This window comes from Periophthalmus magnuspinnatus, chromosome 1 (assembly GCF_009829125.3).
Source record: "Periophthalmus magnuspinnatus isolate fPerMag1 chromosome 1, fPerMag1.2.pri, whole genome shotgun sequence".
In the NCBI taxonomy this organism is placed as follows: domain Eukaryota; kingdom Metazoa; phylum Chordata; class Actinopteri; order Gobiiformes; family Gobiidae; genus Periophthalmus; species Periophthalmus magnuspinnatus.
Window position 1 is genome coordinate 4,970,212 of NC_047126.1, and position 27,249 is coordinate 4,997,460.

Genomic DNA, 27,249 nt, shown 5'->3' on the forward strand with positions numbered 1-27,249 from the left:
ATTTAGTTCAAACTGGATTCATCGATCCTGTTCACAAAGTTCTGCCTCTGCTCACTGACTTAAAGAGCATTACGCTGTTTTCTGATCTGTTCCACCTTGTGATGTCATTATGTGGTAATACAGGAAGTGCTCCACTGTGTTTTTAACATGACTTACAGCTCACAGGAGTCTTTTTGTGTAATAAGGGACCATTAAAACTCCTCCCCCAGCTCCTCCTGCTCCTCCACAGCACTCTACCCAACAGTGTGAGCCGTACACAGCACTCCACCCAACGGTGTGAGCCGTAGACAACAGTGTGAGCCGTACACAACACTCTGCCCAAAAGCGTGAGCCGTACACAGCACTCTACCCAACGGTGTGAGCCGTAGACAACAGTGTGAGCCGTACACAACACTCTGCCCAAAAGCGTGAGCCGTACACAGCACTCTGCCCAACAGTGAGCCGTATAAAGTACTTTGACCAACAGTGTGAGCCGTATACAGCACTCTGCCCAACAGTGTGAGCCGTATAAAGCACTTTGACCAACAGTGTGAGCCGTATAAAGTACTTTGACCAACAGTGTGAGCCGTATACAGCACTCTGCCCAACAGTGAGCCGTATAAAGTACTTTGACCAACAGTGTGAGCCGTATAAAGCACTTTGACCAACAGTGTGAGCCGTACACAGCACTCTGCCCAACAGTGTGAGCCGTATAAAGCACTTTGACCAACAATGTGAGCTGTAGACAGCACTCTAGCCAAAAGTGTGAGCCGTATAAAGTACTTTGACCAACAGTGTGAGCCGTATACAGCACTCTGCCCAACAGTGAGCCGTATAAAGTACTTTGACCAACAGTGTGAGCCGTATAAAGCACTTTGACCAACAGTGTGAGCCGTACACAGCACTCTGCCCAACAGTGTGAGCCGTACAAAGCACTTTGACCAACAATGTGAGCCGTAGACAGCACTCTAGCCAAAAGTGTGAGCCGTACACAGAACTCTGCCCGACAGCGTGAGCCGTACACAGCACTCTGCCCGACAGCGTGAGCCGTACACAGCACTCTGCCCGACAGCGTGAGCCGTACACAACACTCTGCCCAAAAGCGTGAGCCGTACACAGCACTCTGCCCAACAGTGAGCCGTATAAAGTACTTTGACCAACAGTGTGAGCCGTATACAGCACTCTGCCCAACAGTGTGAGCCGTATAAAGCACTTTGACCAACAGTGTGAGCCGTATAAAGTACTTTGACCAACAGTGTGAGCCGTATAAAGCACTTTGACCAACAGTGTGAGCCGTACACAGCACTCTGCCCAACAGTGTGAGCCGTATAAAGCACTTTGACCAACAATGTGAGCCGTAGACAGCACTCTAGCCAAAAGTGTGAGCTGTACACAGAACTCTGCCCGACAGCGTGAGCCGTACACAGCACTCTGCCCGACAGCGTGAGCCGTACACAGCACTCTGCCCGACAGCGTGAGCCGTACACAGCACTCTGCCCGACAGCGTGAGCCGTACACAGCACTCTGCCCAAAAGTCTCCTAAAGAGGATGGATGTTTGGAAGCACTGCTCCTTGTTTCCTCCTTTCACTGCTACAGACTTGTTCAATCAATAACTACAGGAGCTGAGTCTGTCCTTGAGCAGACAGCAGTGGCCTTCCACGACTGTAAGAGCTCTTTCTATTCCCTCTCTCACCACTGGACACGCTCTTAATATAAAACACAACTCTGTGCTGTAGAATAATTGACATTTTTTGTTCGAATGATATATTGAAACATTATCAGTGGAACAAGCTTAAGCCAGAGGACGCCCCATGTGGCCTGTGCATTTGCCACGGTGAAAACACTCTTAATGAGAAAGGGAAAGTTGAATTGAGCAGATTAGAAGGCATTACACACTGAATTTGTGTCTTAACTCCGAGCTGTGGACGGCTTAGAATAGAGACTGTGGGAGAGTCAGATCTGGGCCTGATAAGTCGTCCGGGCTCATTTACATATTGGTTTAGTCATTTTATTCACAGAAAGAACAGTGTCTTACAATAACAAGATTAGTTCTGGATGGCACTGCTCCGCTGCACTATTGTTGTATCATGATAATAAATAAAACTATTAATCAAAATGTCTGTCTACATCTCGAAAAGCTCAAAATAATCGGTTGCGTCTTGTGATTTCTTGTGAGTTTTCGAGTTGACGGCTACGTTTTACCTTTTTGTTGAGTAGAAATTGGCGATTCCGGGGTTGCAAATTGTTCAAATGAGTCAAACGAACGTGTACGCAGTTTAAAAACACAGCGGAGCACTTCCTGTTTTACCACACGGCGAGTGTTTTCAGTTTGAGAGAAGAACTCGGGATAAATATGCAGGATTTGCGTGTTAAACGTGTGCGAACTGAACAAAACGATGAGGAAACAACATTATAACAGATCAGAAAATAGTGTAATACTGTGTACATTTTACAATAAACTCAAAATATTCGTATTACACTGCGGAAGTACAAAAAAATAGTCATCACCAACAACAAAAAAAGGTTATATTTGGTTGTTCTTTTGCTATTTCTTTAACTAAATCCACGTAACGACTTTTTTCGTGTGGCCAGCCTCAAAAGGTTCATGGAGGACCAGGACTATATGGTAAAAGGTCACATTTTTATACATCGCTTTTCCACCTTCTAGCCACTCAAAGCACTTAACACCCACGAAACACTGACCCAGAGCGCGCAGACACCGGGGGACGAGGCGGGTTAAGCGTTTTACCCAAGGACACAACAACAGCATTGATCCATGGGAGCGGGAAACGCGCCATCAACCTGCGGATCGGACGAATCTGACCTCTCAACCGGCGATGTTTACGTCGAGCGCGGGATTCGAACCGCCGAACTTCAAGATCACCGGACAAACGCTGTACTGACTGCGCCACAAAAGCTGATTATTAATGTGTTTCGCGACGTCCGGCTTCACACCGCGGCCGACTTTTTAATCACCTCTAATAGAAGCGTCTTATCTGTGTGACTAACGGGGCGTCTTAGAAAGGTTACAAGCAAACACGTTATCATCTAATATTTATGAAATGAACAAATGGCGTGTTTGTCGTTTGGCAGTTGCGGGTGCAAATTCCGCCGTAAATACTTGATGGGTCTTATCTGTCGTCCCGGCGGGCAGGTGGCGAGGCTGTGATCCTTTTTGTGGCCACATCAACATTTTAGATTAGGCCTTTAGGCGGGAGCAGATGTCACGCCAGGTTATGTTTCTCCAAAGAACATCCTGTCTTTAACTAGAGCGCACACGAGCACGTCCGCACGCACACGCCAATACACGTACGCAATTCACTTTCATTCAATATGCAAATTGAAACGGCACTTCATTTGCTGATGAAAGAGGATTCATGCTCAATTATATCTTAATGGCTCGGATATAACAGGGCAACAGATTTATATTGGATGATTTTTCTCCCATTAGGTCAAATGTGACTTAAATGTCGCAAATCAATTGAGGTAAAAGTCAAGTGACCCGACCTGCAGCTGTGTCACGCTCCCCGATTATATCTTCAGTCAAACTTGGGTGCCCTTCCGCAGATGTGCTCCGTGACGGCGTGGGTAGAGTCTGCTGCCAAGTAAATCAACCATATGTGGGTCAGAGGAGAGGGAAGTTAGTTTTGAGCAGTTGAGTTGATATGTTTTTTGCAGGCGGGTGCTCAGACTGGAAGTGGACGTACGTGTGTGTAGTACAGACCTACACGTGGAATTAAAGTTGTTGCGTATTTTATAAAACCGTATTTCCGTTTCCGAACCAATTTAAATGGTTTTGTTTAAGTTATGTTTGATCCCTACATAAAAGTACTGCATTGTGTTACAGTGGTCCTTCGTTTATCGCGGGGTTTACGCTCTAAAAATAATCCGCAACAGGCGAAATCTTTATTTTTTACGATTATTCTATATGTTTTTTGCTGTAAAACCCCTCACCACACACTTTATACACTTTTCTCACACAGGCGTTAACATTTTCTCACATTTTTCTCTCGTTTAAACACAAAGTTCAAACCTTCGTCGGCGCCTTTGTCGGTGCAGAACGTTTCATCGACATTGTGGGTTTTGTCGGGGAGAAAACAAATTGCAAACGTACAGCACTTCAGAGTCACACTGCGATCCAACGTTTATGTAAATTTTTATGTAAAATTGTATTGCCTTGCTATGTTTTTATTCAAGGTATTTGATTTGTTTGTATCCATGAGTTTCAGTAACATTATTTCATCCTGAATTGAAGGATCCTGTGAGGACCTTTTCTCAAAAATAATTTCATTTGAATTGCATCATCGCCATAACAACGGAGAAAATACGATTATTACTGTTTCCTTTAAATCAGGAAACAATCCTTTACCTTTCAGTTTGATTCCATATCATATTTGCTCTTGCACACACAATATGAGAATTCAGTTTCTTCCCATGAAAATTTGATGTTCCAGAGATGAGTATAAAGCGATGTGGCTCAGTTGGTAGAGCATGAGCATCTACTATCTACCTTGTCCCGTTCATTGTCATTGCTCTTACTCGTCTGCACAGTGTGAGTTTACTCTGTCAGTCCCAAGCCTGGATCTGTACAGAGGATCATGTTAAGATTATAGTAAATTAGCAAAAGACAAAGTTTAAATCTGTCAACCGGACAAAACGTGGGAGTGAAGACGTTTAGCTGTTCGTCCAAGCAGCTTCTTCAGTTTTGGTCAGATTACTGCTGGACACTGCCTTATATCTGTCTGAAGAGAGGAGATAACTACACTGAAACTGTAAACATCTATTGTCTCCAGTTTCATCCTTTAATGGCCCTATACAGCCTTTTAATGGCCCTCCTATTGGGCTGAGGACGGAATCCTAGATCTGTGAGAGATTATGTCTCTAGCTTCTTTAACTCTCCTCTCAAACTATTTCTTTTCTCTGGCTCAGATCTGAGCCTCACATTCTCCTGGACGACTGAGGGACGACACAGACATTATAGTAAGTTGCATCTCCAGATGAAAAGTTTGAGTTTTACATGACTTAGATGTGTTGTCTCATGTTGTATTGTTGTGGAGTTATTGTTGACTTGAGTGTTTGTCGTGACTTGTGTCGACAGTCCAGCAGAGGAGCTGCTGCCTCACACATTATACATGCAGAGGGAGCTCCACACAGAGCACAGCTCTGTTCAATACAGCAGCAGAGCAGTGCTGCAATGCGCTCCTCGGAGCATGGCGCTCCACTGAGACACGCAGGCAGCAGAGTGTTAGACTGTGCACACGGGGAGGTGCTCAGGGAAACAGCCCGGGACACTCAATAACACCACACACTACCACACACTACCACACACTACCACACACTACCACACACTACCACACTGCTCTTCATATGGAGCTATAAGAAGATAATGTATGTCGCCTCATTTTGTATACAGGTCTATTAGCTGTTCCATAATGCAACTGTTTTTCATGTATAGATTGTCTCATTTGTGAGGGCTGTATGTGACACAGGGTGTGTATATTCTCTCTGCTCTGGTGGTATTACTTAATTGGGTGACGGTTTTACAGCCACTTTGGCCAGGAGCTTCCAATAATCAAGGTTCAAAATGATCTCAGTCCTGGAAGAATGACTTACACTGTAGTTTAAGTTGGTTCATTCATTCATACTGTGTAGAAATAGTCTGTTTAGTTGAATACAATGACACTGTTACCTCCATAGGTTTAAAGTACAGAGGCTTTGGACAAGTTGCTTTTGCCTTCAGAATAATAGAAACCTCCGTTTACGCGCGTACAGTCTCCTTCTCCATCAGAAAACAGAGACTGAAGCCTCACTGTCCCGGGTAAAAGAGCTGCCGCAGCAAGAATCTGTTCAGTGAGTGACTGGAGGAAGAGGCAGCGCCGCTCTGCGCTCCTCTTTTGTCCATTGTATGAATATTGTGAACAAAGATATTCTCCCACCAGGAGCTGTCAGCGGCCCGGGACACAGAGCCATTTAATCTCACTGTATGACAGGACAAGAGGGACGGGCTGGAGGAGGTGGGGGTGAGGTCTGTCCCCTGATAACAGACGCATACGCGCGCACTCATCTGAGTTGTGCCTCTCCCGTTTCAGCTGAGCGCTCGAGTTACGCGCAGGGCGAGTGTTGCAGTGAGTCCGAGTCAAAGAGGGAGACACTGCAGCATCGCCACAGCTCACGGCAGCAGCAGTCCCGAGCAGTGCAGGTGAGAGGCAAAAAAAGCCCGGGGAGGAGGAGAGAGAGACAGAGAGAGACAGAGCGAGAGAGAGAGGGAGGAAGTCAGAGGGAGAGAGAGAATGCGGGACTCTTCGGAAAACAGACGCATGATCTACACTCGACACATGTATCCCGAGTGCGCGCTGCGCGAGGACTATGCCCCGCTCACACTGAAGCACAGCCCGGATCTGCAGTTTGACTGAGGACATCACGGGAGAAGCTCGCGTTTTGGCGAAGGGAATCTTACAGAAGAAAGTGTTGTGCGTGAGTTGGAGCTGGAGGAATCCGCGGGCTCGGCCACGCTGCTTCACTGCGGCGCGTTTAAACAGGCTCCTGGATCTGAAGGTAAAAGCAGATCACAAGAAGCACAAATCCTCAGACTTGTGTGTCTTTTTGCCTGTTCCACGCTGGAGATGTGAGGATTGGGGCGCTCCTGTCCGCTGAGCACAGTGTTCTTTTGTGGAGCGGTGCTGCATTGCAGTTTCGAACTGTGAAAAAGCCGCTGTCCCAAATGTGACTGGAATAAAAATAAGTTTCAGATGACTTTATAAAGTGATAACCCGACAGCGGGACAGCACTGCGGTTTGGACAAAGCCACAGAAGAAAAGGACGCGGGTGGATTAATCACAGACTGGTGAAGTAGTTTCACATTCTGTCTTTTCTCAGCGGGATGTATTTTTTAATTCATGTATTGCACCAACGCGCTGGTAAAACAAAAGGATTTCTATTGTAGAACTTTAGAGGCACAAGTGAGTATCCTGGAGAGGAGAGAGGAGGCTGCGGCGTAGAAGTCACGCTCAAGTCCGCGGTGTGAGGGACGGATAAAAGTCACTCCGCCCACGCTGCAAGGTGCACACTCCACTGAGCACTACACCAGCCCGGGGTGTACTACAGCCACGAGGAGCCATGCAGAGGCTTGGTGCAGTGCATCCGCGCAGCCTCGTGCTGCTCGCGCTGCAGCTGCTGACTCAGCTGCCGCGTGCAGACTCAGCTCTCCGGTACCGAGTGGCGGAGGAGGGCCCCCCTGACGTCAAGATTGGAAACGTGGCCGCAGACCTGGGCCTGACTGCAGGCACAGGGAGCGGGGACGTGACGTTCGCCCTGGAGAGTGGCTCTGAATACTTCAAGATAGACAATGTGACAGGAGAGCTGACCACGGGCCAAAAGCGCATAGACCGAGAGAAGCTGCCTCAGTGCCAGATGATCTTTGACGAGAACGAGTGTTTTCTGGACTTTGAGGTGTCAGTGATTGGGCCCCTCCAGAGCTGGGTTGACCTTTTTGAGGGCAGAGTGGTCATCACAGATATCAATGACAACACCCCGTCCTTCCCCTCACCTGTGCTCCAGCTCTCTGTGGAGGAGAACCGGCCAATAGGAACTCTGTACCTGCTGCCCACTGCCACAGACAGAGACTTTGGCAAAAATGGCATCGACAGATACGAGCTCATCCAGGACGGAGCCGCCGTCCCGACATCAACCAGGCGCACCGTGGGAGGCACCACCAACACCCGTGTGGAAGGAGACAGGAGGGGCAGAAGCGGAGACACTGCTGGCCCCAGGAGCAGCGTGTTTGAGCTCCAGGTGGCAGATATACCAGACGGGGAGAAGCAACCACAGCTCATAGTGAAGGGCACATTGGACCGTGAACAAAAAGACTCATATGAACTTTACCTCCGTGTGAGAGATGGAGGAAATCCAGCCCGCTCCTCTCAAGCCCTGCTGCGGGTCTCCATCACCGACGTCAACGACAACAGCCCACAGTTTGAGCGGGCTACGTACGAGGCCGAGATGGCAGAGAACGCCCCTCCCGGCACACCTGTCCTTCAGGTGAGAGCCGCAGACCGAGACATAGGCGTGAACGGCCAGGTGGAGTACGTATTCGGCGCTGCCACCGAGTCCGTGCGGCGTCTGCTCCGTCTGGACGAAGCTACGGGTTGGCTCAGCGTGCTCCACCGCATCGACAGAGAGGAAGTGGCCCAGCTGAGGTTCACGGTGACCGCACGGGACAGAGGTCAACCCCCACGCACCGACCGCACCACCGTAGTTCTATCGGTCCGGGATGAGAACGACAACGTGCCCAGCGTGGAAATCAGGAAAATTGGAAGAATCCCGGTTCGAGATGGAGCGGCTCTGGTCCCGGAGAACGTTCTCGTGGACACACCTGTGGCTCTGGTGCAGGTGTCGGACAGAGATCAGGGGGAGAACGGGGCCGTGACGTGCACCGTGGTGGGGGACGTGCCTTTCACCCTAAAGCCAGCTGGAGAGACTGCCCTGCCACCTCTGCCCGCTGACGAGGCCTTTGACAGGTGAGCTCTGAACGCAGTACTTTTAATCGCAAAACATGAGGTACAGAGGGGTGCAGGTATTCAGAAGAGTCGCAAAAGTAGAAGTAAAATGGTAAACTGGAAAGGTACGGCTTGATTTATGTTTTAGTCGTGATAATTCCAGGCAAATACTGATGTAAATACAAGTAAAAGTTAATAATAAATCACTACTCTACTACTTCTACAACTATCACAACTCCCATCTTCTCCTACTACATTAAAAACTAACCAGACTTCTTATACGAGCGCAGTTTGTGGAGTTAGTCAAGCAAAAAGTTAAAAAGTAAACATGACCCCATCCAGTCCCCTAAGATCCTTGAAAGTGGTTCAAAGTTGTTTTCATGCCTGCCAGCCCCACTTCAGTCAACTTAGGTTTGTTTTGGCCTAGTGGTGAAATTGAACACCGCAACAACAACAGTATTTGCCAGTGGAGAGCAAACTCTGTAGTGCTGTGTTTATGGGAGGAATCTAATCCACCTGCCCCGTGCCAGCCCCGCGAGAAGCTCTCCTCCGATCACAGATAAACGTGCTTCTTCAGTCAAGCAGCTGCACTGGATTGACTCTCGATGTTCCATTACAGAGCCGTGTTCCTCTCCCTAAAAGACGCTCTGATTTGATTTCTCGCCGTGGCTCGGGGCACACCTGAACAAAGAGCTGCCTTAATGATGTGGCATTAGTAGAGTTTAATTGGTTTAGACTTTTGTTTTTGTGGAGAGAAAATTGCAAATGGTTCCAGCAGGCTTAAAATCTCAAAACAGGGAAATGTCAGGAGAGTGCTTACACATTTAATGGGTTCGTTTTTAGGCTTTTAAACTGAACTTGTGCACTCTGCTTTGTGTTTGTACTTCGCAACTTCTGCACAGCTCGTGGATGAAATGTATAGTTTTAAAATGCTAAACGCTGCGGTGTGGACTCAGGCTGGTTGTTTGGTTTAGTCGATTAATCGGTTGATGGTGTTTTAGTCAACAAATTTTTTTTTTTTTTAAAGATTAGTAAAATTTGAGAGGGCATGTGCGAATTAGCTGAGGGTTTGGGGGTTGACTGAACAGTTTTACCTGCAGTTTACTACTAAAGTATGTATAGTTTTTGCGAGATTCTAATCATTTTGAGAGTTGTTGTCAGTGCTAGCCCAAAAAAACCTCTTTAATTGATTAATCGATGCTCAAGGCGTGTTTTCTTTAGTCGACTGCAGCCCTTTTATGACATACTGAAGGCTGTGAATAACACGTATTCCTTTTGACTGTGTAGCTGTGTTTACTGCGAATGTAGCAAGCTGTTAATGGTGGCTCACTAATCTGAAAGTAATGAAGCATTCCTGATTTCACCTGAGCTTGGTGTGGAATGTCATACCTGAGGGGCCAAACTCTGACTAATGCCTCTGTGAGAGAGATTTTACTGTGCCGTTAGGCTCCAGTTAATCGTCCATAAAATCTAAAAAGATAGTTGCTTTTGAAGGCATTTCTGTAACTGCAAAAGTAGATGCCACTGGTGAGATGTTCAGATGTTGATTTGAAGACTTTTAATTTACATCCATGAGCTCCCATTGCACAAACCAACTGAACATTTAAAGGTTATATACTTTACTACTACAGTCCCCTTAAAATATATGTTCAAATATTTCAAGTCAATTCAGGAACAGACTTCAGTTAAGCTTCAAGTGGAGCACTTTACAACAAATATATTGACAAGACTGTTTTGTATTCTGAAAACTGCTCTGCAATCTGTAAACTCAAGATTTCATTAGAGAAGGATTTTTATACTTTTTAATAACTCGTCTTTTGTGGGGGTAGATTGCAAATGTCACAGCTCTTAAATCAAATGAAACATATTTCCCTAAGCACTTGAAAAAGACAAAAATGAGAAAAATGAATAAGTCTTATGTAATGTTTATATTGCACAATGAGGTGGATGCTTGTTCTTGACTATTTCAGTTCTTAAGGTTTTAATGTTATCTGATCTTCTGAACTGAATGACTTTCAATTGTAATTTCATTTTGTTTTTTTTCCAGAAACAAGAAAAAGTACTTCTTGCACACTTCTGCCTTACTGGATTATGAGACGACCAAAGAGTACAGCGTTACCATAGTAGCAGTTGATTCTGGGAGCCCAAGTCTGTCCAGTAATAGCTCGCTGATGGTGCGAGTGGTTGATATTAACGACCACGCCCCGACGTTCGCCCAAAGTGTTGTAGAGGTCCACTTTGCTGAGAACAACTCGCCCGGAGAGAGGGTGCTTACAGTTGTAGCTTCGGATGCAGACAGTGGCAAAAACGCAGAGATCGCTTACTCTCTCGATCCTGCCGGAAATGGGCCGTTTTACATCGATCCTGACAATGGAGATATCCGCGCAAACGGAATTCTGGACAGGGAACAACGGGAAAGATACGAACTTCGAGTAATCGCCAAAGACAAGGGGACGCCTCCTCTGCAAGGGTCGGCTACTGTCGTGGTTCTGGTGACCGATCGCAACGACAACGCCCCTAAGTTTGTCCAAGAGATTTTTACTTTCTACGTCAAGGAGAATCTTCTCGCTAACAGCCCGGTTGGCATGGTGACGGTCACGGACGCAGACGAAGGGGAAAATGCTGAACTGAGTCTGTTTGTGGAGCTGGATGAGGATGACCAGAAGTTAGCGGAGAAAGGAGACGGAGACGAGAAGGAACGCCAAGAAGTGTTTTCCATCGAGAACAACACCGGGACCATCTTTTCATCCAATTCGTTCGATCGTGAAAAACTCGCCACGTACACCTTCAGGGTCAGGGCCGTCGACGGGGGAGAACCGCGTAGAACCGCCACCGCCACCGTGTCCTTATTCGTGACCGATGAGAACGACAACGCCCCTTCTGTCACATCTCCTGCCAACGAGTCCTACACCCTCCTCCCTCCTGCCAGCAGCGCACGCACCATCGTCAGAACAGTGACCGCCATAGATTCGGACACCGGCCCAAACGCGGACCTCCGCTACGCCCTGGTCGGGGGGAATCCCTTCAGGCTGTTTGAGATCGGACACACCAATGGAGTCATCACCCTGGCCGAGCCTCTGGAACGTCGACACAGAGGGCTGCACAGGCTGGTGGTCCGGGTTAACGACAGCGGGATCCCCTCGCTCTGCGCCACTGCTCTGGTCCACGTGTTCATCAATGAGACACTGGCCAATGCGACGCTGGTAGATGCACAGGTAAATACTTTAAATATTATCTACAAGGAAACGTATTAATGTGCTTTATATGTACTTTTAAAGGGCTCGTATTACGCTGTTTTCTGATCTGTTACAATGTCGTTTCCTCGTCACAAACAGACCTGAAGTTGTTTTGTTTCATTCATTTAACACACAAACCCTGCATATTCATCCTACAGTTCTTGTCTCAAATGCAAACACTCTGTTCCACCTTGTGATGTCATGTGGTAATACAGGAAGTACTGTGTTTTTAAACTCCACGCACCTTCACTAGAACCATTTAGATTAGGGTCAAACTCATTTTCACCGAGGGCCACATCAGCAAAATGGCTGACCTCAAAGGACCAGATGTAAAATAAATCTAACTACTTTTTCAACTTGTTAAATAACTGTTTCTGCATTTATTACTTCTTCAAGTCACAAATATTGTATATGCATTTGCCCAGATGTAAAAATATGTCTGTGTAACTGAATATCTCCTGATAAAATGACATTTTAAGACCTTCATATCTTTTAATTTACCCTGTTGAGTTTGATACATGTGATGAAGATGATTTCACCCCTGGAACTTTCAACCTCTACTGAACTGAAAGTAAAAGGAGCAGTCAACTTGAAAACTACCACTTCATGACATCACAAGGTGGAACAGAGCATTTTGAGCTTTGGAGATGTAGACAGGATAATGATGCATGTGTGAATGAAACAAAACACAACTCCAGGTCTGTTTTTGATGAACTAATAACATTATAACATGACGCAAAGCTACAAGAGTCAACTGTGTGTAACATTGGACCTTTAATGTATATACACGATATATTCTACGTACTGCTGGGGATATGTACATTTCTTTTCAGGATATAGTAAGAAAAGTAGTTTACTGAGATAGTAAAAGTATATATTACATGTAATTACAACAGTAGAGGACGATAAGACATATAAACTGCCCAGTGAGTTTACCTGTTTGAAAACTTTAGTACTAAAACACATTACTTTGATCATTACTGCATTATTAACACACTGTGACCACCTTCCTAACGTGCAGCGGTCACTTGTGCCGCACGTCGTGATGCTCTGTGCTCTGACGCCTTTCTAATGGAATCAGCATCAACACCTTTGGCAATTTGAGCCACAGAAGCGAGTCTGTTGTTGGTGGTACAAAGGTGTCAGTATACACAGTGCATTGCAGTAATGTGGATACTGAAGTAAACAGCTACTCCTAACATACTGTTGTACTGACATCACTGTAGTAAGCCAAATATTAAAGATGCAGTGGGGAACTTTTTGGTGGTGGATTTATCGCCTGCTGGACTATTGTTTTGTGTGAAGAGCAGTTTAAACACGTATCTCCAGCATTTATTTAATCACAGATGTTTTGTTATCGCGCTAAGATTACAATGAGTGGGCTCGCCTTTCCGCAGATCTGACCAGGAACCTGTCTGGCGGCGTGACCTGATGGTTTCTGTGCAGCTGGATAAGTTTAGTGTCATACTGTCGGACGTTAGCAGGCAAAGCAATAGCATCTCCATGGAGACGAGCGAAAGACGAATGTGTAGTGAACAAAATGGTCTTTACAGTGTTGGTCTGGGTCGAATGTTACACTTGTATGTGACATGTTTAAGGCGGGGCGTCATTAACATTTTGCCGATACGATACATAGGCCACGATACGGTATTTTTTTGATACAATACGATATATTTCAAATCGATTCAGTGAAAAATACAGCCTTTCGTGACCCTCAATGATCAACCCCACGTTCACGAAAAATAAACATGAATGTCGCATTTATCTTCTGTTTACTAAAGATGGATTTTGTTTCGTGCATTTTGCTAACTAGAAGCACACATCAGACTGTTTCATTGGTCAATATTATTCATCCACAGTTTATACGAGCTCCACGTTTACATTTACACAGCGACATGTGCAGCTTAACGGCTCTGAAGGATCACGACATATCGACTAAATCATGACTGTGACGCTGAAAGTCTTTGTTAAACCGCTGTCTGTGTTAAGTTAATATGAAATACACTTGTTTTAATCATCAAAACAGTGAAACAAATGTTAAATGTTCTGCATAAATGAGTTTCTTTCCTTTAAACGAGCCACAGAATAGAGCTGTGACAGAATACTTTGGTAAAATATGCAAAAAAATATATGGATACAGCAGCGCACGATATCGATACTGTATCATTAAATTAAACGATACGATATATTGATATTTTGATATTTTTGGACACGTCTAAACATGGTATAAGCGTGTTGTCAGAGCACATACAAAGGTCAGACTTTATTTCACGTTATCAGTGTTGGGCGAACAAATTAGTTACAGTTACTCGTTACTTTTCCCTCAAACTAACTGCGTTCTATCTGGGTTATTGTGTGATAAAATAAACTAATTACCAGATAAAGTCACTATTAAATTACTAAAAAAAAAAAAGAGTAGTCAAAAACACACCTCCATCTGTCTTTACACTAAACGTTACCTCTGTTCAGTCTTATTTGGCCTGAAAATCACCTAAACTATTCTCCTCCACAGAGCTTCAAATCCCTGAAACAAACTCACAACTGTACAGTCACACAACGCAGAGCGAACTACCAGCACACACCGGTCAGAAAGCACATTTACCAAACACTCACATCAGAAGAAGACTCTGCTGAGACTCACAGGAACGACTAACAACGACCATAACTACAACGGCAGAGTTACGTTTATTGTTACGGATTAAAATAACCTGAAAATAGTGTAATAAATATGACTAACTGTTGTTTCCTCATCACAAACAGACCTGGAGTCGTGTTTTGTTTCATTTGCACACGTTTAACGCACAAATCCTGCATATTTAGGCTTGAAAACGGTCTGTTCCACCTTGTGATGTCATCATGTGGTAATACAGGAAGTGCTCAACTGTGTTTTTAAACTCCACGCACCTTCACTAGAATCATTTGGATCATTTCAGCCCTGGAATTGACAATCTACTACTGAGCAAAAGGGAAAACGCAGCTGTTAACTTGAGAACTAACACTTAATGACATCACAAGGTGGAATAGAGCGTTTTGAGCTTTGGAAATGGAGCTATTATAACACGGCTTAAAACTCACTCAAGAGTCAATTTAGCGTAATATAGGACCTTGAAATAGCGAGTATGATCAATTTGCGGTCCCTAAACACGGCTAAAGGTAAAATGTAGCAGCTAACTTGGAAAACGACCTCTTCATGACATCACGAGGTGGAACGGAGCATTTTGAACTTCAGAGATGGAGCTAACTTCATTATAACATGACTCAAAACTCACTCAAGAGTCAATTTAGCGTAATATAGGACCTTGAAACAGCGAGTATGATCAATTTGCAATTCCAAAACACGGCTAAAGGTAAAACGTAGCCGTTAACTTGGAAAACTACCACTTCGTGACATCACAAGGTGGAACGGAGCATTTTGAGCTTCAGAGATGTAGACACGCTAATAAAGCATGTGTGAACGAAACAAAACACAGCTCCGGGTCTGTTTTTTGCGGAGGTAAGAGCGTCCTAACACGGCTTAAAGCTCACGACTGTCCGCTTGCGTAACACCGGCCCTTTAAACGCCGTTATTCCCACCTCTGCACATTATACAACTTTAGCAGCTAGATAAAACTGTTATGCAAATGAAACGCAACCTAACAGGAATGTGACACATTTAATGAATAACAGAGTGTATTTGATGCCTGCAGACTCGTATTGTTCTGCAGAGCTGGTAATGATAACCAGTAATTGCGGCGATGATACGGCCTTTGATCTATTCAAATAATGGCCGCCCCGACAGCACAATAGGCAAGACAATAATGACAACTGATTACAGCTGTTAAAGTGAACTGGTAGGACGATCATTTTGGTGATAGAATAAGAAAGTGCACTATTTCCCCAGTGCGGTGTTATAATTTTCTGCCCATTTACCGGAGAAGTAATTGCGTCTATATTTGTGCTAAAATCTTTGTTTCTTTTCGACTGAAGGCTACACACTACAGTAGCATCATTATTTTTTCCTGCCCGTTTGCTCTTGTGCATTCTTATAATGACTGTGTTTAAAATATCTGTTATTACTGTTATTAAGAGGTTTTTTTCCCCCGCTGGTTTATTGAACTCCGAGCGTTAGGTGTGTGCAGAGGATTATGGGTGAGTGTGTGATACTGAGGCTCAGAGAGAGATGGACCTGTCCCAGTGATGTGGCTCTATTACACGCTCAACTTAAGTATGTTTGTTTATTGTAACGCGCCGTATGAATAAATACGGTGTTTAAATCGTTAGGTTTGCAGATTTGATTAGGTTCAGAGGAAAAGTGTTTAAATTGTGTGGTATGGCTGTGTTTTTAAGGCCAGAGGAGCAAAACAAAACAGACAGAAATGAACTTCAGAGTTAAGTTTTCTGTGACCGCGAAGTATCAGCTTTATTTTTTACAGTTATTCTATGTTTTTTGTCTGTAAAACCCCTCACCACACACTTTATACACTTTTCTCACACAGGCGTTAACATTTTCTCACATTTCTCTCGTTTAAACACAAAGTTCAAACCTTCGTAGGCGTCTTTGTCGGTGCAGAACGTTTCATCGACATTGTGGGTTTTGTCGGGGAGAAAACAAATTGCAAACGTACAGCACTTCAGAGTCACACTGCGATCCAACGTTTATGTACGGAGGAGACTGATGGACAATGGTCTACGGTCCAACAGCCAATCAGGATGCAGAACACAATGCACGATCATACGATGTCAAAAAACTTGTAAAATTCTGCAAAAACAATCTGCGAAACAGCGAAACCATAAAAAGTGAACCACGATATAGCGAAGGGCAACTGTTTATGTCGATAATCATTTGTGTTTGACGTTAGTTGTTATTCTTAGAACGTTAGAAATGATGAAGGTTAACCCTGGACAGCGCCCCCTTACTCGCAGGGCTGGAACTGAAACTAACTCACAGTCTCTTTTGTAAGAAGTAACTAAACTTTGTATGTTTTTCCAAAAATATATAACAGAAATTAAAGGGCTCATATTACACTATTTTCTGATCTGTTCTAATGTTTCCTCGTCATAAACAGACCTGGAGTTGTGCGTTTGTTTGTTTGATTCACATGTTTAACGCACAAACCCTGCACATTTAGGCCGAGTTCTTCTCTCAAACTGGAAACGCTCTGTTCCACCTTGTGATGTCATCGTGTGGCAATACAGGAAGTGCTCCACTGTGTTTTTAAACTCCAAAACACCTTCACTAGATGCAGTTGGATAATTTCAGCTCTGGAATTGCCCATCTTTACTGAACAAAAGGTAAAATGTCACTTGAAAACTACCACTTCATGACATCACGAGGTGGAACGGAGCATTTTTTGCGCTTTGGAGATGGAGCTAACGACATTATAACATGACTTAAAACTTAAAGGGACAATTTAGCGTAAAATAGGACCTTGAAATAGCGAGTATGATCAATTTGCGGTTCGAAAACATGGCTGTAAATACTGGTTGGTTTATTTTTAGTGTGTAAGTTAAATAGACGACGTTATAAATTCGTGTAAACCTTGAACAACAATATCAAGTATGTTTCTTCTAAGCCCCTATAAAACGTACTAAAGTAAAGACATTCCGGACGTTCTTCTCCCTGCATGAGTAAGATCTAACACTGACAAATACCCAAATCATCAAACCCGGGTCACTTGACGTGTTTGAGTCTCTGTGTTGAGTTAATTCTTTGTGTGTGACGGCTGTGTTGTAATCTGTCTGACTAATGGTGGCTCTGTCTCCGGAGTCTTGTGGTTAGAGTGTTTGTTTTGAGCTTTGCGGTTTGTAAAGTTCCACGTGGTCGGCCGCTTCAGACGTGTCGCGCTTCGGCTGTGAGGAAACGGCTCCGGAGTGCGACCGTTTTGGGTCTAAGGTTTAACCCGGCGCTGCTAAAGGTTTCCTTCGGCTGCACAGGTGGGTTTGACGGATCCCGGTCACATGTCGTCTTTCCTCATTAGAAACGTGGATTCATCGGTATAGGACGCGTTTGAATGATTGTTTTAATTAACAGCTAAACGAAAAAGGCTAATTCGCTCGCTCTCACCTCTGACCAGACGTTAAATCCAGTCGGAGCAGCTCTGGTGAACTATCACGTTTTGCACACAACTTTAGTTCCATCTATTTGCGAATGAAACACAATATTTACTTTTAAAGAGCAGCGTCAGACCTGCAGATGCTCCACACTGCGTTTATTTACTTAAATGAAGCTGCCGATGCGCGAGGTGAAAAAGAAAATAAATCTAGATGGCAGAATATGTCAAAGATCTATTGAAATTGAAGAGGTATCACTCTGCACTTGTCACAATGAACTGTAAAGATCAGACGCACAGACCTCTCACTCGGACTAGTCTTTTATCTATATAATAGCGGTTTATTCGTTAAAACCCTATAAAACCAGTAAGTTTAAGTTAGAGAGAGTGTAAATTCTCAGTGTTATTTGATCAAATGAACAACTTTGAATAGATAAAACAAGTTATTATTATTATTATTATTATATTATTATTATTATTATTTTGTATTTATTTATTTTTTACTTTTATTTTTTTTGTAATTTTTTTTGTAATTTTTTTATTTATTTATTTGTATTTGTAGTATAGAGTTTAATAAGTGTGCAGTACAGAGTATGAAGTGTATGAAAACATGTCTGTGTCTCCCTCAGTCGTCCAGTTCTGATCCATAGTGAAAAAAATATATAAAATCTGCCAACTGGACAAAAAGTTGTAGTAGTGAAGACGTTTTGCTGCCCATCCTGCTGCTTCTTCAGTTCTGGTCAGATTACTGCTGGACACTGCCTCATATCTGTCTGAAGGGAGGAGTTTCAGCAGCAAAATATCTTCACTCCTACAACTTTTTGTCCAAATGACAGATTTGAATTTTTCTTTTACCGTCTGGGTAAAAGTAACTAACCAGGTTATTTATTTAGCCCTTATTGTTAAAGGACAATATATCATGATGAATTAAAGGTCCTATATTACACAAAATTGACTCTTTAGAGATTTAAGTCATGTTATAATGCTGTTATCTCCTCAAAAACAGACCTGGAGTTGTGTTTTGTTTCATTCACGCATGTTTGAGTAACACTTTATCATTAGTCTGTACATCTCCAAAGCTCAAAATGCTCTATTCCACCTTGTGATGTCATGAAGAGGTAGTTTTCAAGCTAAATTTTACCTCGAGTTCAGTAGCGACAGGCTGAAATCACCCAAAAAAAAATCATCCAAATGTGTGACTGAAACAAAACACAACTCCAGGTCTGTTTGTGAGGAGGAAATGACATAACATAAATCATAAAATAAGCTAATATGGGCCCTTTAAATAATCGGTGAGTTTTGCTTCACCCAGATCATGTTCTGCTTCACCCAAATGAAGATCTTAAGCGCTCCGGTGCGCCCGACTCAAAGGTTCCCTGGTCTCTCTGTTTGTTAATGAAACAGGACATTAAGAGCGAGCCCCGCGAGCTTCCTAAAAGCAAAAGGAAAAGGTCAGAAACAAGACACATACATCACAAAGCGGATCTCGTTTCACCCGTCAAGAAACGCTGCGGTGTTCACAGCTCAGATGGATAAAACGCTTCCACCTATGTTCCTGTTTATAAGTGGGTCAGTTTGCTTTTTTTCTCAGAAGATGAAGGAAATGTTACTGTAGCGTTTGCGGTTGGAACAGGATGTACTGTATGTTCAAAATCGGCAGTAAAAATAGGGTAATTTTTGTGTCTTTTATGGTCTCGTGGCAACTGGGATTACACGCTTTTGATGACGGGGTTTACGTCTGAAACTGCAGTCGTTACTTTGTCCATTTAATTGTTGAAAGTACATACGAGAGCGGTTTTGTGATCGGTATAAGACAGCAAACTGAAGCGGTGTTTTTATGCAATTAACCGTATTTCCGTTAGTTTATCTGCTCTCCAAAATCTGTCCTAGTCTCTGTTCCAGCCACCGAGTATTGATCCAGCTGAACGCTCAGTATTGGAATGAATCATTATATAAACGCTGATGTGAAAAGGGCATTTGAACTGGTCCAAACAGGGGACAGCTGATCCATACCAGATTCCATTACGTGGCTGCAGATCGTTACCAAGCGCTTCTTTAAATGTGTTTGTATTTTTTGTAAAAGTAATTAGCATTTTACAAACCTTAGTGTTATTTTTTGATGCGTGTGGTTCAGTGAGTCATGGGTTTATTATGAGTGGATGGATGTGTGCACAGAGGTAGGAAAGGAAGTAAAAGTAGTAAAGTATTGTGTTTAAGTAAAGTACAGATACCTAAAATGTAGCTTTCACTTCGCTACGTTTGAGAGAAGGACTTTGCACTTTCTACTCTACTATATTTGTGAACAGGACTGAAAAGTAAAAGTATTTTTTGTTATAGTTTGAGACGTGAAACTTTAACACGTTCATAATTTGAGCAAACAAAAATATAACAACAAATAAAAACAGCCAGAATAAAAAAAAAAGAAGTCATTATTAAGCTGGTACTTCAATACTAGTAGATTTTTTCAGGTGATACTTTTACTTTTTACTTCTTCCACCACTGGGAAGTATGAATACATATTTTGGAGGATGAGGTTGGATTTTGAGACAGAAACAGTCTAAAAAAAAAAAAGATTTAGGAGTGTCGTGAAAGAGCACCGGAAGTTATTTGGTGTGAGGGAATAGAATAGATATAGAATAGATTTGTCGATTTTTCACTTTGGCAACGACACAAAAGGAACAACAAAAAAGGCAATGAAAGAATGTAAAACTTTACGCACAGTTAAGCTGCGGAAAAGCGTACGTGAAAATACAAACACAGTCGCTAGAAAGAGAATTTATAACCCACAGACTGTATAAAGAAGTGGACTGAGTGACGTTCATCCATCCATTTTCTTCCTCTTATCCGGGGTTGGGTCGCGGGGGCAGCAGTCTAAAGCAGGGACTCCCAGACTTTCCCCACCCCAGACACGTCCTCCAGCTCCTCCAGTGGGACCCCGAGGCGTTCCCAAACCAGCCGAGACACATAGTCCCCCCCGACGTGTCCTGGGTCTTGCAGACGAAGCCCAATTTCAGCCGCTTGTCTCCGATCTTGTCCTTTCGGTCATAACGTTCAGCTTCAGTTTCGCGCTCTCAATCAAACCTGTTGCTACCGGGAGCGACCTGGGAGAAAGAAGTCGCCTGATTTATCTAATATTAGTGTTCGTATATTGTTTTACAGAAGCAGTAGCGACATAAAATCACCAGGATCATGTAGCGGGGGTTAATACAAACATTTTAAGACCAAAATGACGGGTCTGACAGCAGCAGTTATGGAGAGAGGGCCAGAATCGATGACGCCAGAAGTGCGATCGTGCCCTTTTCCTGTTAGCTACGTGCATTTATATACAGTCTACGTGTACACCGCTCTTGTTCAAGCGTCAAAGCGATGCAAAAACTCACTGACGCATTTGAAAATAACTAGACATATACTGATCCAACTAGCAACACCGAAGCTAACCACAATGCCCACGCTGGTACGAACGTTACCTTTGATTGGGTGCTCTGCGGATTTTGATTGTCAGGAGGAACTTGGCGAAGTAATTTAGTAGAAGTCATTGAGGAGAGAATACCTCCATCTCATAATGAAGTCAAACTGAGTCGTGGATGGATGCCAGACGTAATTAGGGAAGGGAAACTGCTGCTACCTCTGCAGCACAGCACTGGAAAATGACTCCGCTTCTTTCATTCCAGCAGCACTGGGTGAACCACATGTCGGGTAATTGCAGTAATAACAATGTGATGCTGTAGCCTTTGAGCATAAGGAGGAAGCAATTGAAAGTGCGGGATCTTTGACGTGTTTATTATTTGTTAGGTCTTTTATATTAAAACACTGGCTGGTGGTATTGAAGTGATCAGATGTCGAGGTTTAAGTCATGTCGAAAGCAGTGCCAGGAAGTGTTGCCAGATTGCTTCATGCCCGAAAAACAATTGTGATTTGTTTATGTGACAGCTCTCTCCTGAGGGTGTAGACACAAGGCTGTATAAAGAAAATGGATCATAATCACTGTAGGGGTAAATTATGTGTCTAAACGTATCTCCTCCGACGACGTGACAATCCGCAGTGTTGGAATATAAAGCCTGGAAACGTGTACAATCAACAAAAATGTGCGTTATAGCTTCCAAAAGTTCAAAGTTCACACATTTTTTGGCACGTTTGATGAGTCCAAATCCTGCTTTTACCCCGGAGACTCATTACGCTTTGTATTCAAATAGACGTTGGAGATATATTGGAAAACTGATCATATCGCAGTTGCTGTTTTGAGATGTGCTCGATTAAAATTAGAGATAAACCGATAGATTGTTGGCGCGATGTAATGAGCCAATATTTGCGCTTTTTACCGTCTTGGCTATCGGTTTCAAATCTTTAACGGAAGCCTATTCACATTAAGCTGTCACGGGCGCCGCCATCGTCATTCGAGTTGTATTATTTTTCATGAGGCGCTGATCTTAACAGTACAGAGAACGTTTTAAAGCCTCACAGGGAATCGGTTTAGCGTCGACTCGTTGGTCACGTGAACATTTTACACATATCAACCTACTTTATTGTGTATTTTAGCAGCAAAACTTCTGGAAATTCAAAGAAAACGCAGTTGGGAGGCGAAGAATAAGGTCAATATTTAGTTTCGACAAACCAGCTTCCTTAACCCTACAGCGGCGGATGCTATTGTTGCCGATAGACTCGCGGTTGCAGACGTTTCGTTACCGTAACTCCGCAACCAATTGTTCTATCATGTAAATTCAAACGGCGTCTCAAAGCAGAGGCACGGGGCTCTTTAAATACGTTACTGTCATTACGGCAATGTGCTTACGTCGTCCCTCGAAGACGACCAATCAGAGCGAATAAGAGTCACTTATTCGATGCGTTAAAGGAAAAAGCAGGATGGACAGAGGTGTAAAATAGAGGTAGTTGTGTGGAAAAAAGGCCAAAGTACATGCTGATACTTCCTTTAACATGATTTTTATGGCTAAGAAAGAATAAAAGTCTAGGCGAGCTGTACTGATCTATAATGTGCTCAGTCCTTAAAGGGTTAAGAATACACATAAAGCTTTAATTCAACACTTTACTATGAAGAGGACACGTTACAAAACATGACTGCACTGCTGTCTTATCTAGTTTGTAGTTCAACGAGGTCGGGGATGAGTTTGTACTGAATTCAAATCAGATAACTGGGGTAAAATCATCAAAAATGGGCCCCAACATATCGGCCATCGGTTACTCTGGATTCTAAACAATCAGCGTCGGGATCGGACACGAAAAACACTCATATCGGTCAATCTCTAATTAAAATATTGAGTTAATCGTCTGGGCTTGTGTTTCGGAATGAGGAAGTACTGGGTCTGTTGCCATAGCGATGGACAATTTAACGAAATATTTAATCTTTTGAACGGGAAAAACCCATACGATATACGACAGGAAGTGACAGGAAGTGACAGGAAGTGGAAACCCATAAAAACAGCAACAAAACAACAAAAATAAGAATTAAAAATGATCTGAACTGAGAGGTTTAGTGTAATCCCCCAAACAATATAAAGTTATAAAGCGATATTCCTGCCCTTTCATGTTTCGTACAATATTTGAACCTGCCCCAGGACTTTTCCAGACACGTTTTAGCACATTACCAACGCCTTGTTAAAATATTTCAATCAATACAAACACCAGCAACAGTTATCTCGGCGCATTTCGAACCTTCCCAACTTTAATTTATTTGTTTCTATTCTTATTCTTCCCACAAGTACAAGTGTATTGAACGAGTCAGACAAAGATTTAGGGCTTGTAAAGCTCGGGTCAATATTGTGGTCTTGGGAAATTTCCCCTCTGTGCTCCGAGCATCGGCTTGTGCAGTGACATGTAGATAACCAAGTCCTTGGAGAAGAGCGCAGATATGTGGCGGTGTGAAGCGGAGCCGGGGACACAGCTAAAGCCGCCACGTTGAAGATTCCATTGGGAGTTTGGAGGATGCATACATTGATATATGGGCTTTCTATTCCATATCTGAACACACACCGTCCCGCGCTATACATAGACCGAGCACTCTATATGCCGTGCTTGTGAAAGTTGCCTATACACCTCGCACTTTAGGCTCGAGTGAATAGAAGCTGCGTAGACTCTCCGCTCTTTTCTCTGTGCCTTTTTACACGCACAATACGGAGGACAAGGCGAGGATGCACCACGCTGCAGACGTGCCCCGCAGAATGAGAATGGAAAGAGAAATACTGCAGGCGAGCAGGAACAATGAGGCTTGGCTGGTAAAAGCAGAGCCAGGCAGAGAGAGGGCTGTCTTCCACTGTAAAACAACCATAACTCAATACGCCACCAGTCACTTAAAAACAATACAACTTCAGCCGCAGATGGATGACAATAGAACAACCGAGTCTAACACAGAACTATTCTTAGCGAGAGATAATGTGAAATGGCTATGGCTGTGACTTCTAGTTCGGTTTATAACAAATTCTGCTGAGTGTTTTTTATCAGCGATGGGACTTTCAGCTCTTTTATTGGAGCCGAATCGATGGATCCGTTCATATAAAAGAGGCTGGCTTTTTAAAAAACTGATTTATAAGACAGAAACCGATGCGAGAACTCATTTTATCTACAAACTAAGAGAAATGACCGAGGCTAAGACGTGTTTAAAATGGTTCAAACTGAGAGTGGGTTGTTGTTTGTCGTTCCAAATTAGCAAGGGATAATGTAAATTGGCTCTGGTTATGACGATGGCGTCCAGTTCGTTAAATAACAAATTCTGCTGTATGGAGACTTATTAGTGATGGGACTTTTGGCTCTTTTGGATCTGTTCATATAAAAGAGTCGTTCAAAAGACTGGCTCTCATCTCGTTTTATCTACAAACGAATCACAGAGAGAAATGACCGAGGCTCAGATGTTTTTAAAATGGTTCAAACTGACACAGAACTATTCGTAATCTAAATAAAATGCCACACTACAATAATAAATAACTACTTGTAACCAACTTTTATGCACCTGCTCTGCTTCTGCGCTGATTCTTGCATCGGTTCAGCGTTAATCAGTGTAACAACGCGACAAAACTAGAAAAAACAACAACGATTCGGCTCTTTTAAACAATGAGATCCGGTTCCACCTGTTCACGTTAAAGCAGGTTTGTCAAACACATTTTCACCGAGGGCCACATCAGCAAAACGGTCGCTCTCAAAGGGCCACATGTAAAATAAATAACTACTTTTTTAACTTGTGCATTAACCGTCTCTGCATTTATTTCTTATTCAAGTTAAAAATATTACATATACATTTCCATAGATGTAAAAATATGGCTGTATAACTGTATCTCTTGATAAACTGACATTTTAAGACAATCAAACCTTTTAATTCATCTTATTGTGGGCCACATAAAATGACACGGGGGGTCACATTTAGCCCGGGCGCCTTGAGTTTGACACATGCGCGTTAAAGGAACCGTTCAAAAGCGCCATCCCGCTCGCATTGTCACATCACTACTGTTTTTTTTATACCATTTCTGACCCAATCCATGAGAAAAGAAAATGGAAACCTTTCATTTTTTTCCTTTTTTAACCTTGACTTTGTATCTCTTACCTATTCATCGCTGAAGCCTATTACATAGTGCGGCAGCGGGGATTATGTGCCTGTATAATAGCTAGTTTTGACAGGTTAAAAGAATTGTCGCGTGGACCGTGAGATGCGGGGGTCAGAGCTGTTGAATGAGACGTCTCCCTGACAGCCTTTGCCTGCTGGTTTGTGTGTGGGATTGTGTAGGTAGCGAGCGTGTATATATATATAAATGCGTTCACGTTGTTGTATAATGAAAGGCCCCGCATGGTTTCTCAGTATTGATTGAGTATATTCAGACGCATGGCCTGTATTACAGTCAGGACAGACCACCGCTGCAGCCTCATTGTCTCCTGTCATGCTTGCTTCCATAACAAGTAATGGGCGTGCTTAGACTTCAGGCACTTCTGCTCAGTAATGGTTGTTTCATTAAGAGTCCTGGCTTAAAGCATGTGTGTGGACTGCATTCATATATGAACCTATCCGTCAGCGCAACATGGTCTAATATTCGTTTCATTACTTTTCCCCCTAGTGAACTCCTAGTATTTTTAAATTGGCTTTAATAAAATAACATGGTGGAATTTATACTGCACAAATGGGTTATTACTTGCAGCGAGGTGTGTATGCAAGAGCTAGACTTATCGACTCAAACAAATTGTATTGGACTGGCTCAATTTGTTCTACTTCAGAAGAAAAGTTTAGTGTTTGTGTTGCTGCAAATATCTGCGATTTCTGCTGTAAGATCATATGTTTGAAACCTGTACACGCTATGAAAAAGTAGATTTATTTATAAGAGACGATGACGATAGACTGACTCAATATCTCACTTGTTTGTTGAACTTTGATACGGGAACTTTTAATACAAGATTGTTGAGAAGTTTGTCTCAAAACGGAGATGGGAAAAAGGGCTTTTGGATGTTTTGCTTCCAAATAATGGAATATATTTCAAGGACATGCAAAATTAGCTACTTTGGTGCCACAAATGTACTGGTGATAAACATTTACACTCACGCTGGTGTCTGTTTTTAATGTTTTAAATGGACATATTGGTTTTTCGCTGGCCTGGGAACGCCTTGGGGACCCACCGAAGGAGCTGGAGGACGTGTCCGGGGAGAGGGAAGTCTGGGAGTCCCTGCTTAGACTGCTGCCCCCGTGACCCGGCCCTGGATAAGCGGAAGAAAATGGATGGATGGATTGGTTTTGTTTATATTTTTCTGCATTTGAACAGAGCCCTCATGAAAAGTAGAGTCAAAATGCTCTCATTGGGTTAACCTTCTACAAAAAAATCAAAATAAAAAGACTGTCGTGCCTATTTTACCAGTCCCAATCCCAGAGAAGTTAGCAGCGTGATGTCAAAACGAAGACATAAGACGCAATTCAAAACGTATCCAAAACCCTTCTCCATCTTTCATCATCGCACACTAGGAGGTAGAGGATTTGCATTGGAAAAACAAGAAAGAACCGGAAGAGAAAGAATACGAAATCCACATAATTGATGCCATGGAATTCGCACATTTAGAGTGGGCTAGCCATGATTTATCCATTTAAGTGTCAGCGCGAAAAATCACGATACCAAATGCTCGCCCACGTCAATTACAATACGCACATTGTCTGCGGATGAGACAGAACGGGGAGACGTGCTTGGAGAATGCTGTTGTTGTCTGCTTTAAAATTCCGTGTGTTGAGTGTGTGTTTTGATGACTTTTCCTCCGTTTGCCCTTACTGTTTAGCTTCCTATACCCATTATTCACCGTAATCAGCTTTAAAAGGTTTAATCCGAGGCTGCCTGGCTGTACCGGTGCGGTTGATGCGAGATCACAGGCGAAACTTGAAATGTTGCAACTGGGAAGCAAGAGCAATTATACATTTTGTGACACGCTATAAGTTGGGGGATAATGGAAGCGCTCCCCCACTAGCGCACGCTGATGCCTTTAATTAAGTTGAAGATGCTGTTGGATGTATTTCTGTGACTCACACCCACAGTCTCATC

The 27,249-nt window shown here is 43.3% G+C and overlaps 1 protein-coding gene across 1 annotated transcript in view; it reads left to right on the forward strand.

Moving 5' to 3' along the window:
* The first annotated feature begins 6,307 nt into the window (after positions 1-6,307).
* pcdh7a (protocadherin 7a) overlaps positions 6,308-27,249 on the forward strand; it is an 85,275-nt gene continuing 64,333 nt past the window's right edge. The window contains exons 1-2 of the mRNA XM_033972999.2: positions 6,308-8,496; positions 10,523-11,690. Of these exons, the coding sequence (XP_033828890.1) occupies positions 7,097-8,496; positions 10,523-11,690 (2,568 nt within the window). The 5' untranslated portion in view covers positions 6,308-7,096. The remainder of the gene's footprint in view (positions 8,497-10,522; positions 11,691-27,249) is intronic.